Here is a 14,175-nt window from a genome sequence, read left to right on the forward strand (position 1 = left end):
TCTTTGCCTATCCAGGACTGCATTTTACTTACAAACATCTAGGGCTGTACAGGTTCAGTCAATACTATTGTGTTATATAGTATAGGGATTGAGGCCGGTCGTTTCTCAAATCCCTAAATTACCCAGACACGGTCAAAATGAATAATCCTTATCCATGCTTGAAAGAGGTTGCTGGTGTACACGGCACCCGAGGCATGGGAGAGGCGCGACGCTCCAAACAATGCGCGCACGCCCTCTGCTGGCGACAAGGAGAGATGGTGGCGCTTCTTACTACACATGGAGCTGGACTTAATTATTTGCTAAGAAACTTAGCGCGTTCTTTTCGCATTTTTTATTTCCCAGTCTTATTACATGTTTAGTATGGATGGATGCACTGGTAAATTTGTATGGTCTCAGTCTTAGAAATATACACTCAGATAGGATCGGTGATTTACTGCGTTACAGCGGCTGTTGTGTGCCAGCGCGTTGCGCCTCTGCAGAGCTCGTGGTGATGCATGACGCATCGCGCTGGTTTTGACATTCACTGAGCTTCCCTCATTAAGCGCTCTCGCCCGCGGGTTGTCATCGAGGCATAGGGCGTACTGAAGGATCACCAGTACGCCGAGCGGACAGAATACGGGTAAAATCTCTCAATGGAGCAGCTGGCTATGGCAGAAGTGTTTATCCTGCCGAACGGATGAATAACCCGATAAATACTACGTTCAGTGAAAGGGCCCTGCGTTCTTCAGCCAGTGTCGCCTGGACAAACGATGTACGCATTTAGAAACATACATTTAGATGATCGTTAAACGTTTAAAAGTGTATTTAAAATGACAGTAAAAATGGTGTGAGGATGTATCTTCCATGTGGGCACGTTTGGACGTGTGTACTTTTTGAAAATGTGATGTGTTTTGTCAATTCTGTGGCAAAAATAACATTTTAAAATGAAATACATTTGGCCGACATTTTTTTTTTTTTGTGATGCTAGGGCTTAATGTCACACAGTAGCTTATAGCTATTTTGTAGGCTATATAGTATTTAGTCAAAATACTAATAGTTACATAACATGTTCACATCTTTAGGCTACATAAATTCAAAACTATAGCTTATTACCTGTATTTAAATATTGTACATTGTCCACTTTTATTATTATTATGGCTATCTGTTTATTTAAAGATAATGTTATAATAAGATAAAAAAAACATAGATTTTGGTAGTTCAGGTAGATTATATTAACATTAATGAAATTAAATATAATGATATATTAATGAAATTATATTACAGTTATATGTTTTGAAATATACAGGCATTCCAAAATACTGGAAACATCGCCACAGTATTTTTACAGTGAATTTCTGGCAATCACAGCTGCCAAATTTTTTTTAAACAGTAAATTTAACTTATTTTTTTTACAGTACTGGGATGTAAAATTTCTTTACGTTGAAGAATCACCCTTAAATGACCGTAAAAATGAAGTGCTGTAAATGCAAATTGAATTGAATTCTTCCTCTAAGAGAAATACAGTGTCATATTTTTTCATTAGATTAAAAAGGTCTATATTTGCTCATAAATAAAATGCCCTAAATTATAAAGTACACACAGAGCACAGTTACATTAGCACTAAAGTGTGACAGGACATGCCTTCATTAGAATAGGTCTGCTGAATATCTCTATTCACCCTCTGACACTAAATACACACACACACACACACAAGTTCATGAATATCTGTTCAGATGCCAGAATAGACACATGACCTGAAACTCAAACAGACACTTGAGAAAAGATTCAAGGTCTGCTTTTTCTTTGTGGAGCTGGCCGCTGGTCAGAGGATGTGTGAAATAAACACACTGAGAGATGGCACTGTGACCCACCGCCAGGGGAACGAGGTCATGTTATCAACGTGAAATGTAAACACATGTACACACAAGGCTATATTTGCACATCTTGCTTTGTGTGTGTTCCTTTGATACAATGAACCCACAGTCCTTTAAATGACTGAAGCATTTTTGTAGCATGGATGTTACATAATTACTGTGATGAGTCCTTGACCATGTTCTTCAGGGCTGTGGAGAGTAGAAACCTCTTTAGTGCTTAATACCAATAAGTTTTCCTCTTGTATGAAAGTGATAAATTACTGCACTTCTGTGTGGCCCTACTGAGCAAGCAAAAATGTGTTGCAATGAATCAACTTCTGCAGCCGACTCTTTTGCACACTCTGAGACAACAGACAACCACAATAAGCTGATTACTCATCCGTCATGTGATCAGCCGCCAGTTCTTGAAGATTGCTAGCGCATTAGCACAAGTAAACACAAGTAGCTTGATTCATTCATGCCCACATACCACCTTTCTCTCACACAGCTTCCCTCAAACATTTAAGACATTGACTAACATCATTAACCACATTCACTTATTAACAAACAAAATATATCTTTGTCATATATTGCTCCTCAACAACAAGTATTTTGAGTTGCGTTTTAAGTCAAATCTAAATCAAGTCAACTCAATAACCTAAAACCAGAATGTTATATCACTGTCTCTCTCTTTGTCTCACGCGCGTACGCACAGGAAACAGATTTGTTGATGTCACAGCACTGGGCATGTCCATAAGGTAGGCTACGGACAAAACTACTAGAGGATTACCAAAGCTTGTCTTTGCATCCACTTGTTGCTTTGGTCATTTAGTCCTCCTTTTGTTTTTAAATGGCATTTGTTGGAAGAACCCCCTAATAGAGGACTGGAGTAAGGTAAGGACTTGAATAAGGTACAGGTGCCGCACATTGCGTAATTGTATCCAAAACTTTACGTGCGCGTCGGTGAGCTACTGATAGTACTTAAACGAATCCTGCTGCGATATAACAAAACTTTTAAGGTTGTGAATGTATTGTAAGTCTTAAAATTGCAATTTGCGAACAAACGAAGGTTTAAATCAGCATGTATGGGTTAAATGTCTCCGCATATAAAAACCAAATGTGTGTTTCTGTGTGCCCTTACTGAACATTGGATGGCCACGTGCGTTTGGCGTTTTATTAGGCTTTTGTCGAGTTCGTTCTCATTGGAAATACGCGTGTGTTGTTGTGCATTTCTCCGCTTTGCGCCGATGATCAGCGGCAGGGAGGCGTGAGGTAAAGCTCACGTCCAGATATGATAAACGTGACGCTCCAGCAAACGAGCACCGTACACACCCAAAGGCGTTGGCTCCCCAACATTATTTTTAATTTTCGTCACTTTAAGAATAGCTATTGATTCATTAAAGTCCATTTTCAGTCATCTTGTTTTAGTCCAATTTGGAGTTTTTAAATCAGCTGTGATTTGGACGTCATTTGGTTTTGGTTTTTAATGGCACGGTCAACGAACAGGGTAAAACAGGGCCTTATCAACACTGTTATCAAAATGTAGAACATGCCTGAATGCACTTTAAAACTTTGCTTTGTGTAATTGCGTTTTAAGCATTAATTAAACACATAATAATATTAATATAAAATAAGTTCAAGATTAGAAAAAAAAAATAGGCTACTCCAGGATTGGTAACAGGGTTGCATTAATTGTGAAATATTATTACAATGTAAAGTAACTGTTTTCTGTTTTAATGTATTTTAAAATGTAGTTTATTCCTGTGATGGAAAAGCTTAATTTTTAGCAGCCATTACAGTCTTCAGTGTCACGTGATCCTCCAGGTTCAGGTCTTTAGTGTTACTTCATTTCAATGTAATGCATCCTTGCTAAATAAAAGTTTTAATTTCAGTAAAACGATTACTGAAAGATCACCAAACCTTTGAGCAATAATTTATAAGGAATTATTTACTTTGCTGTGTTGGAGGTTGTGAGAAAATTGTGGCACACAGTTATGCATGTTAATATAATTAAAAACTAAAATGATAATATACATTTCAACAATTAAATATTGTTTGGAGAGGGGCTTAGAGGCAGTTGATTTGTTGAAGATTAACAAAAGTTTAAGCTAAGACATCACAGAGGTATTGCTCCAATCCATGTCTAACAGAGCCCACAGTAGAAAATTCAGTCAATGGAACATATCTGGAAATTTCCCCTGCACAGCCGTAGCTGAGACACAGAGAGGATTTTTTCACAGGTTGGTGATGTGATTCATCACAAAGCATTCTTCCATGAGTGTGTAACAGTGGATGCCATAATTGTCTCTGTTCCAAAGAACTACTTCCAGAAAGGCAAATCCAGATGGGTTCTCATATCATTCCTACTTGGATAAATGTAGGGTGTTCCAACTGAATTACCCATCAATTTTTTTTGCTTCATCAATAGGAAAACCAAAATCTACAGTGTCATCTATCTTTCATACTAGCTACAGAACACACCTATGGATCCCAAAGAAGATCTCATGGACAGGGACATCACTCTGAATGTACTGCTCCCAGGAGGACAGGAGACCACAGCCACAGTGCATGGCAGGTGAGCGAGAGGGAAAAAATAAAGGTGATATTGCACATTTTCACCAATTCTGGTCGTATTTTAATTCACTCTTGTGTGTGCGCTTGCAGTAAACCAGTTATGGATGTTCTGGTTACACTGTGTGCTCAACACCATCTCGTTCCATCAGATCATGTCATTAAGCTTATTTCCACAAATCAAAACCACATCAATTTCAAACCCAGCTCCATGATTGGCTCTCTTGAATTTGAAAGAGTTGTCCTGCAAACTAAAGGAAGTGATAACAAGAAGAAATCACATGTTCCTGTGGTAAGTCTGATTGAAAGCTTAATTGTATCCATATCTCATAATTTTACCTTGATTACCATTTCATCTTAAAATAACATTTTTAGTGGGTTTTGTCAAATATCAAGCAGTTAATCTAGGATTTGGACCCTTTTGGTGCCTAAAACAAGAGTATCTTGCTGATTCTGAATTGTCATACTTTCAGGTCACCCATGTGTTGGGCACAGGGTCTTAAGTCACACTGAACCTGTCATTAAAAATGTATCTCTCTAAAAATTGAATTTCCCAGGCAACAGTTCGTCTTCTGATAAACTACAAGAAGTCCCATAAGGCAGTAGTACGGGTCAATCCTACAGTGCCGCTGGCTGAGCTGATGCCCACCGTGTGTGAGAAGTGTGAGTTTGACCCTGATGCCACCATCTTACTGAGGACATATCAATCAGAGGAACCTCTGGATCTCACCAAAACACTCAATGACTATGGAATCAGGGAGCTGTATGCCAACGACATTAAAGGTTAGGAAAAGAAAAAAGAAAGAAAAATAGGGCAGTGTACAAGCACCATAGTGACATAGTGGCAATGTTGCATACTGTATCATATTAATTTCAAAACACCATACAATGTGCAGTACATACTGTGTGTGTTTAGTACACATTATGGGTCTCATTCACTAATAATTGCATGAATAATTCAGTTTTGAATTTGCAAGAATTTGTTTTTAACCTCATTATTATGTAAATCAGGGGTCACCAAACTTGATCCTGGAGGGCCGGTGTCCTGCAGAGTTTAGCTCCAACCCAAATTAAACACACCTGAACCAGCTAATCAACGTGTAAATGATTTTGGAGTATCACAAATGAGTGACCACAATTCTCATTTGCATTAAACACACCCAAACCATCTCCATATTCTGTGTACTACACAACCTTTTATGTTTTTATGCAGAGGAAACATGTAGTTGCTATGTTTTTATTGCAATCAATTGTATGAAAGTTATTAATGAATCATAATTTATGAAAATGTTCATACATAGATTTCACACACAAAATCATAAAAATACAGTTAGTGAATGAGACCCCATGTTTATGATTTTTGAACAAGGCATCTGCTTGCATTTACATATTTAAATATGTGAATGAAGTAATATTAGTCTTGCAGTTAAGTTTTTTTTTCTTTTGAAAGTGGTACCAAACAATCCTGTTGATCCTGTATTAACTCATAAAGGTACCAAACTCCAAGCAAATGCATTTTGTATCACAAAAAAGATGTAATTGTTATCTTTATATAATAGTGCTGCACCAGCAATTTCCGCACTGCTGAGATTTGTCCACAAAAGTTTGTTTGAACTAAGAGGCTCTTTTGTGCTTGTCCAGGTGGTGATGAAGAACAGAAATCCCCAGTTAAAGAAAAGAACCACAGAGAGAAGGGAAACAAAGGTTTCTTTGGATTATTCAAGAAGAACAAGAAAACACCTGAGCAGGTTTGTACACCTGTCAGTCTGTTTGGTTTAGCAGTCTGTGCAACCTGCTTGTTGTCATATTTAGGAAATGATGGGGGGAAATATCATAACCAAACTGTAACATTGTAAAACACTTGCGCCGGTCCACCCATCTGTCTCTGCATCTGTTTATCTTTCGGCTTTCCTTTGCATCTGTTTATCTTGCCTCATGTTTTTGAACATTAATTCAGTTTGTATATAGAAAAAATATTCCTTTTCTGTAATATTTGACTCCTTTCAACATATTCAGTGATTTTTTATTTTTTTTTTCTCTCTTCTTCTTCTACAGGCTGTGACTGGCAGTGCTCAAAATTCTCCTGAAAGGAACGGCCAATGTGCGGACAGGGTGAACGGTGTTAATGGCCACTTAAATTTACCCATGGTCAATGCCGACATGCCAAAGAAGAGACGCGCTCCACAGCCTCCTATGATGGTGTCCCAGAGTGTCACTTGTGGACTTACCACCAGAGATTTTTCAGACATATCAGAGAGTGACTCTACTGGAAAACAGGTGGGAATGCTGTGAGCATCTCCATACCAGTCTAAACAAACCTGTACCATTGGCCATCCAATATTCATATATGTAGGCATCAGTGTTATTTTAGTATTATTTATATACTACTATAGTATGCATTGATATTTTGAATTAGCCTTTGTTTTTATATTTTCAGTTTTCATTTTAATTTTTGTATTTATTTCTTGTGCTTGGGTAAATTTTAGTATTCCAGGTTTTTCATCTAATATTTATTTTATTTCAGCTTTATTTCAATTAAAACGTTTTGAATTTAAATTTTAGTTAACAATAACAACACTGGCATGCAGGAATGTGCAGTTCTACTGATCAGAATCCAGTTTTATTGTTAAACAGTAGGCTAACTATTAAAATAAAATTGTATGTGTATGGTTCTGTGGCATGTTTTGAACGGCATGCTATTTTTTCTGCAGTATATACAGTATATTGCTCATAATATTCAGATTTTCTTTGTGCGTGAAATACTATATAGACCTACTTTATTTGCAAAAAATATAGTATATAACAAAACAAAAAAAAAACAGAATGAATTACAGTATCCCACAGTGCAATGTACTCAGTTTGACCCTCAATGCCCACTGCTTGTAATAACAGCTGCAATTTTTTACATCTTATATTTTACTCATTACTTGATTGCCAAAATTTAAGACATTTTCAAACAGAATTTAATTTAACAATAAATGAAACTACAGTGTAATGAGGTTATGTGACACCTTAAGTATATTATGGTTTAAAATTGTATCATGTATACTGTTCCACTTTAAGTATTTACTATGCAGTACGCATTAAGCATTATGTTAGTATTTTATTCCAATCATAACCTCATCGTGCTTTGCTCAGGGTCAGCTCAGTCATATCTCTTCCACCGAGTCCTCCCTTAAAAGGACTAAACGAAGAGCTCCGCCCCCACCATGTGATGGCCCCACCCCATCCGATTCAGATAACAAAGGTATGCATTCATTTTTGTTCATAAGTGTTCTTTTAGTTTTCTATGTTTAAGCATTTGTGAATACTTGTGTGCATGCTAGTGATGGGTTCCTAGAGGCCAAGTATATGCAGTTTCAGCATAGAATCAAGCTTGAACAAATGTGAGAAAAAAATTGTATTTGTCAATGCTTGCCAACTGTGTTGGATTAATTATTTGCTTTTGTTTTACACTGTACTACCAGGAGGGGGCGCCTAACAGGCAGCACAGTCTCCTTTCCTCCTCCTCTCCTCCATGCATGCTTCTCTGTTCCTGCTTTCATCGGTGATGGGCTATTTGTTCTCTGTGTCTTTACATAGCCTTCATGTCTTATGCACGTTGCACTGAACTTAAGTTCTTGTTGAGTCTTGTTCTGTTGTTTAATTGGCTTCCTTGCTTAATGTCACTCCCTCTTGTTTTAAACTGTAATGTGAAGTCTTTTTCACCTTGTTAGTTAGTATAAAGACAATTCTAGAGGATAAAGTGATGCACACTCAGGTCAATAACAGTCAGTCAATTTATGCCTTAGACAGATGGATTTCATTGTAGTTTGTAGGTTCTAATGTTTTTAATATAAAGTTATTTCAGTGTTTGTGTAATCTGTAGCACTTTATCACAATAATTGTGCCTTGATTTTGAGCCACAGCCCCCAAGATGGTTGTAATCAGTGTTTGATATTTTTATCTACGTAACTGCGGTTCAGCTTTATTAAATGTCAATGTCTTTAAAAAAAAATAAAAAACATGTCAGGGTCATCTTTAAAAAAAAATAAAAAACATGTCGGGGTCATAAGGGATGCTTTTAAGAATTCATCTTAAATTATTCAAAATTCAGAAATTCAAAAATGAATTCATCAGCCACAAATAAATCAACATTTTTAATTCAAGCTGTTTAGTTTTGCCGTTTTGCTTTTTGTTAGAATAATTTTAATGTTATATTTGTCATCAGCGTTCTGTGTGCTTGTCTTTTGTTTGTTTTTTTCAGAATTTCATTGTTTTTTGCTGTTGTTTTTTTGGTTTGTTAGTTTTTTTTGCCAAATTAACTTCTGAAATTCAATTTACTAATACCGATTCATATTTGAATAAATTCAATAAAAATACATATTGTACGCTGTGCTGTTTTTTCTAAGGTGCTATATTAGTGATAGGTTGCAGATGAGATGGTTTTACAGATGAGCACAAGACACTCAAAAAAACACTACAGTGTATTTCTCATAACACTTTGTTTCGCTTCAGTAGAGGAAGCTCAAGGGGACGACAAGAGTTCAGACAAATACAGAGCTTGCATTGCTGACCGCTGCCCTGCAATTGCTAAAGTTATGAGTGAACTTGCAGAATCTCTGCAGGCACGGCAACAGAGAACCCTATCTTCTGTACAGTATGTTCATTTTGCTGAATTCATTTCTTGATTTGCACTTCCTTAGAAATATAGAAATTTACCTTTTGAACATCTGCTTATCGCATAGATCTAATCTGCTAAATGTGACAATACAGCATGAATACATAGGTATTATAAACATTAATGTCACGGTTTTCTGTAAAGCTGCTTTGAAACTATGTGTTGTGAAAAACGCTGTACAAATAGTTTGTGTGGATGTTTCAGCCAGGAAACTAATTCACTGTTTATTTTCTTGAAGTAACTGATTCTCAATATCTTTCTTTCAATTTCCCCTGTAGTTCTTCTATATCCCAGAATCAGCTAGCAGAAGATTCTTCTACAGGTTTGTTTTTTGAGCATCACACCCCTGAGGCTGAGCTTAAGGCACTTTCTGGCTGTCAGCTGCTGAGAAACCCCTCTGAGAGAGAAGGTTTGACCACCTTCACTGTGGTTCCCCAGAGACATCAGCAGAGCAGGCAGTGTTTTGAGGTGCCACTAACCTTACAGACACCCGACACTGCTAAAGCCGAACAAGAGCTGTGCCCTGGAGACCAAGATGCTCTTGAGATCCCCACCACAGAGATTTTGGAAGCAGTCACAACTGAACCTTTCAGAAATGGGTGCAAGCGTTCAGATAAAAGTGAGCACTTATCAGAGGTTCTACATCTACAGCATGTGAAGCCAGAGAATCAAGCTTGTACAGATGTAGAGAGCGAGAATTTGGAACTTAAAGATGAAGATGACCAATGTATTCATCCAGAAAACATGGAGCTTGAGAGCTTAAAATCACTCCAAAGAGGCCTCGGTGATCTAGAACATTTAGGCAGCACAATGAACAATCTAGAACTAAAAGACAGTTGGGCTAATCCTTCGAAACTTGCTGATAGGTCACCAGTCAATCCAAATACACATCTTGTGGAGCAAGAGGAGATGGAAGAGCATGCGTTGGTGGAAACTGGAGAAGAAAAGGATTGGGTAGAAGAATACAAAGAGAGGAGAAGGAAGTTTCTAGGTGGTGATGATGGTATGAAAAAATTAGATGTTTGGGGAAGGATTCAGAAAGAATTTACGAACACGCAAGAAGAAAAAACAATACAAGAAATGGACTTCCCATCACCTCCACCACCTGTCTGCTGGGATGAGAATAATGGTGAAAATGAAGAGGATTCGAGCGAGCTAGAAATGCAGACCTGTGATGAAGACCTTGACCAATGGGCAAACTTAGACTCGAAGCCCAAATATGCACCTTATCTACAATACGCCACACCAAAAGCCCACTCTCCCCAAACTAACACTGATCTGAACATCTCTAGGGCTGAAAACAATTGCAGCTCTGATCCTGAACCTCACAGAACTTCCTTTTTATCTGAATCACATTCAAGCTTTGACCCCTACCCTCCTGCAACAGTCTCTCTTTTCGCCTTGGCTGTATTTCAGAAGGCTAAGCGCTCCAAACCAGGGCTGGATCCCAACTGCTCAAGGAGACGGAAGCTGCCCGTGCACACACACAGTGAGTAAACTGATTAAAGACATCACTGAAATATTAATAGAAGGTTATTAATATTAATGAGAGGGTGAACATTTTATGTTTGTTGTCAATTACGGACAGTAATTGCCAAATACATTGATGTCCTTGCATTGCATTGTCAACCAACTTGTTGACACCAACGTTTAATGGAGCTTCTTGGACTGAAACATACACTACCATTCTAAAGTAACTGCAAAACTGACAGTAAATTCACATTTATAGTGTTGCAAAAGATTTACATTTCAAATAAATGCTGAACTTTTAATTCATCAAAGAAGCCTGGGGAAAAAATCATGTTTTTCACAAAATATTAACGGTTTTCAACATTGATAATAATAAGCATTAGCAGCAAATCAGCATATTATAATGATTTCTGAAGGATCATGTGACACTGCAGACTGGAGTAATGATGCTGAAAATTCCGCTTTGCCATCACAGAAATAAATGGCATTTTAAAATACATTTTCAGTTGTAATAATATAGTATTTCACAATATTTCTGTTTTTACTGTATTTTTGATCACATAAACGCAGTCAGTGAGCATTTGGAACAGTAGTGTAGTTTATCTTTTGTCACCTGCCAGGAAACGTAACAGGATGAAAAGGATGTTAAGGCCTATCTTTCAGATGTTATTGGTTAGTTCATTGTCACAAGAGCAAGGTGTGTCTGGGTCAGGGATGAGTTATGTATGTGTAGTTTGTAATGTAAATTATGTCTAACACTCATAATAGTCTCTTTGTTTATTTAATGGGCATCTTCCTTCCTTTAAGCATGTTTTTGTGTGTTGCATGATTATAGTTTTTGTTGCATTCCAGCGTTCACGGCATGAGTATCAGTGTTTTGTATGTCTTTATGAAATTTAAAATGATGACTCAGTCTAATAATAACTCAACAGAACATGTAACTTCCGTCACTGATGATGGAGTAAGTGTATGTTCTGTGCACAACCATACAATGTACTGCATGTGGCTTTCTGAATGACTGACGTGAGCTAAAAATGGACCTGGATCTGGCTTTCAAACCTGGCTCCAGAAAATATATAACTGCCAGTATGAGTCTTGCAGAATGCTGGGACTTACTATGGGGTCTTGAGTTTTGTTTTTTGTTTTCTCCAGGTAATTGATGGCCAGTCTGAATATGGCAGTGTTCATTTGGCTTAAATGTGGAGGATGTTCTTCACCAGAATGAACAGGAGGACACACTATATTAAACTACTATATTAAAACCGCTATTTCTTATTATAAGATTATTTGATTCTGTGTTTTAGCATTATGAATATTTTGGATGATGAAAAACATTCAGAAAAATGTACCTGTATTTTCCTTCTTTTTTTTTTTGGACTGATTTTCACAGATCCTTTGAGAAAGGAGTATTTTTCCAGCCTTTTAATTGACTAAACAGGAAAGTTATTGTGCCAAGAGTAAACTTTGCCCCCACTGAATACACTTGGGGTAAAAACATGCATGTATTCATATGTGCACATGTTTGTATAGTAATGAAGGCTTATATTGCCGAATTGAAGTCTTTTTTTTTTTCCTTAGAGAAATTAGTCCTGAGAAACTTGCCAGGATACAGTTTTCTACATGTTGTCGTTTGTATTTTTGAGCATAAATAAATAACATTTGTTTGTAAACTTCAGGCAAAGTGTTTCATCATTCAGATTTAGTGAAAAATATAAAAGCAAAGTCAGAGTGGGTGGTGCTGTGATGTTAAAGAAATAGTTCTCCCAGAAATGGAAAAAAAAAAAAAGTACTTACCCTCAGGCCATCTAAGATGTAGCCTAGATGAGTTTCTTTCTTCATGAGGACTGATTTGGAGAAATGTTGCATTACATCACTTTTTCACCAATGGATCCTCCATGAAGCACCATATATGACGGCGACTCTTCTTCTATGCAACCATGATTTAAAATGTTGTGAATGGTAAGAAATCCTTATTGATAACATTCATAACTATACTGTACATTGTCCATCATAACTGACATATTTATAAATAGAATATAATTCTAATAAATAGAATTGTACATTTGTAAAATGCACACTTGTAAATAACATATCTTACATACATTCATTTAAACAATTGCATGTTTTTTCTCTATATTTCTACTTCTGTATATAGTGCATTATTTAATTTTCTGTTTTTCTTATAGTGTTATACTCCATCTCTACTGTGTAATTCCTATGTATGTCTGCACTATCATGTACGTTTGCACTATGTTCATACTTTCTTCTGCACTGGAAGCTCCTGCCGCCAAGTGTGTGTAAACATACTTGGTAATAAAGCTCTTTCTTACTTCTGACTTCTGACTCTGAAATCCTTAGTGATTGTTAGCACATTGCTAGAGTGTTCAAGGCGCTAAATGGTTGCTTTTTGGTCCCAAGAATATACTCTATAATAGGTACATACTTGGAGAAAATCTGTTAGCATTCCCAGTGGTTGATTAATCATGGTCACATGAATTTTTCTTTTTTCTTTTTTTGATCATTTTATTGTCCTAGGATCAAATCTAAGTGTAACTGGTATGTTTGTAAACTCATTTAGTGTAACTGTTATGAAGATCACTAGGGGGTAGTATATACCAAAAGCGTGGTTGATTAATCATGGTCACATTAATTTTTCTTTTTTCTTTTTTTGATCATTTTATTGTCCTAGGATCAAATCTAAGTGTAACTTGTATGTTTGTAAACTCATTTAGTGTAACTGTTATGAAGATCACTAGGGGGTAGTATATACCAAAAGCCATAAGTGCTTCAGAACCGTGTATTGTGCATGTTTTTCTCACAGAAAAGGCAAACACTTTTTCCCTCACTGATCCCGATGTAACTCACATACTTTGAGGATCCTTTCAACTGTCATTTTCTAAACGATAAACACAAAGGTCAAATCACAGAGGAGAGCTTTTTAACCAGCGACACGGTGTTATGTGTGTTTTCAAATACCTACCTCTTTCTGCTAGTAACATCTTTTCTGTCTGTCATGACAAGTTTTATAGACTTCATAAAACTGAGGGGAAAAGCTTTCAGTGTTGCTTTATTCTCTGGGCAGTCAAAGACATTAAAGGGGTCATATGATGCTTTTTTAAAGATCATTATTTTAAGTTTATTTATCTTCCTTGCTTTTTGTTTGAGGAGGACTCTCTCAAGGCCGCAACAGCCTGCAGAGCGGTTGCATCTCCACCTTTTAGACCATCAGCCATTTCAGATTTTCCTCCTCTCATTTTCAAGGAGTGTTTTCTTGCCCTCTGAGACATCTCTCTGTGGTGTGTAGGAATAGTTTTCCAACAGGCATGGCTGATTGAATAGGACCCCGCTAAGCACAATGAGGGGCTTTTCATCAAATTGGTCTATTGAAACCCACGTGTGGCCCTAAACACTGCGGGTATATGTTTGCCATAGCCAATTGGGGGATAGGTGGGCTTTATTGGTCATCTGACCTATGCATGTTTTCTATTTTATAAAGCTAGTTTGATTTACATGTGTGTAAGTATGCTGAGGAACTGATCGAAACGCTCTCGCATTAAAATATGCACCTTGTGTAAAGTCCATTGGTTGTGCATGAGATGGAGGAAGCGTCTAGTTCTCCCTGGTGGACTGGTGCCTTTCTCA

The 14,175-nt window shown here is 37.1% G+C and overlaps 1 protein-coding gene across 11 annotated transcripts; it reads left to right on the forward strand.

Moving 5' to 3' along the window:
* The first annotated feature begins 2,317 nt into the window (after positions 1–2,317).
* Positions 2,318–12,203, forward strand: LOC107660040 (protein cordon-bleu-like). Of its 11 annotated transcripts, none has more exons than XM_016449203.1 (12): positions 2,318–2,590; positions 3,983–4,072; positions 4,151–4,209; positions 4,301–4,407; positions 4,497–4,695; positions 4,961–5,186; positions 6,045–6,151; positions 6,459–6,680; positions 7,542–7,650; positions 8,904–9,042; positions 9,342–10,552; positions 11,686–12,203. In XM_016449203.1, the coding sequence occupies exons 3-12, from the start codon at positions 4,177–4,179 to the stop codon at positions 11,691–11,693; spliced, it is 2,361 nt and encodes a 786-aa protein (XP_016304689.1). In that variant the 5' UTR covers positions 2,318–2,590; positions 3,983–4,072; positions 4,151–4,176; the 3' UTR covers positions 11,694–12,203. The 11 variants fall into 11 exon arrangements, with proteins under 11 accessions (XP_016304689.1, XP_016304691.1, XP_016304687.1 ...); XM_016449202.1 differs by lacking the exon at positions 2,318–2,590 and adding an exon at positions 2,743–2,851 and having other exon boundaries at positions 8,901–9,042; XM_016449205.1 differs by lacking the exon at positions 4,151–4,209 and having other exon boundaries at positions 4,261–4,407; positions 8,901–9,042.
* The last annotated feature ends 1,972 nt before the right edge of the window (positions 12,204–14,175 follow it).

Source organism: Sinocyclocheilus anshuiensis, unplaced genomic scaffold (assembly GCF_001515605.1).
Source record: "Sinocyclocheilus anshuiensis isolate Anshui unplaced genomic scaffold, SAMN03320099.WGS_v1.1 scaffold55, whole genome shotgun sequence".
Lineage (NCBI taxonomy): Eukaryota > Metazoa > Chordata > Actinopteri > Cypriniformes > Cyprinidae > Sinocyclocheilus > Sinocyclocheilus anshuiensis.

Bases quoted from the DNA above. Each gene is read 5' to 3' on its own strand.
- LOC107660040 (XM_016449201.1), top strand. From the start codon at position 4,177: ATGGGTTCTCATATCATTCCTACTTGGATAAAT. The intron at 4,210-4,300 runs GTAGGGTGTTCC...CTTTCATACTAG, and splicing joins TCATTCCTACTTGGATAAAT to CTACAGAACACACCTATGGA. The intron at 9,043-9,341 runs GTATGTTCATTT...TTTCCCCTGTAG, and splicing joins AGAACCCTATCTTCTGTACA to TTCTTCTATATCCCAGAATC.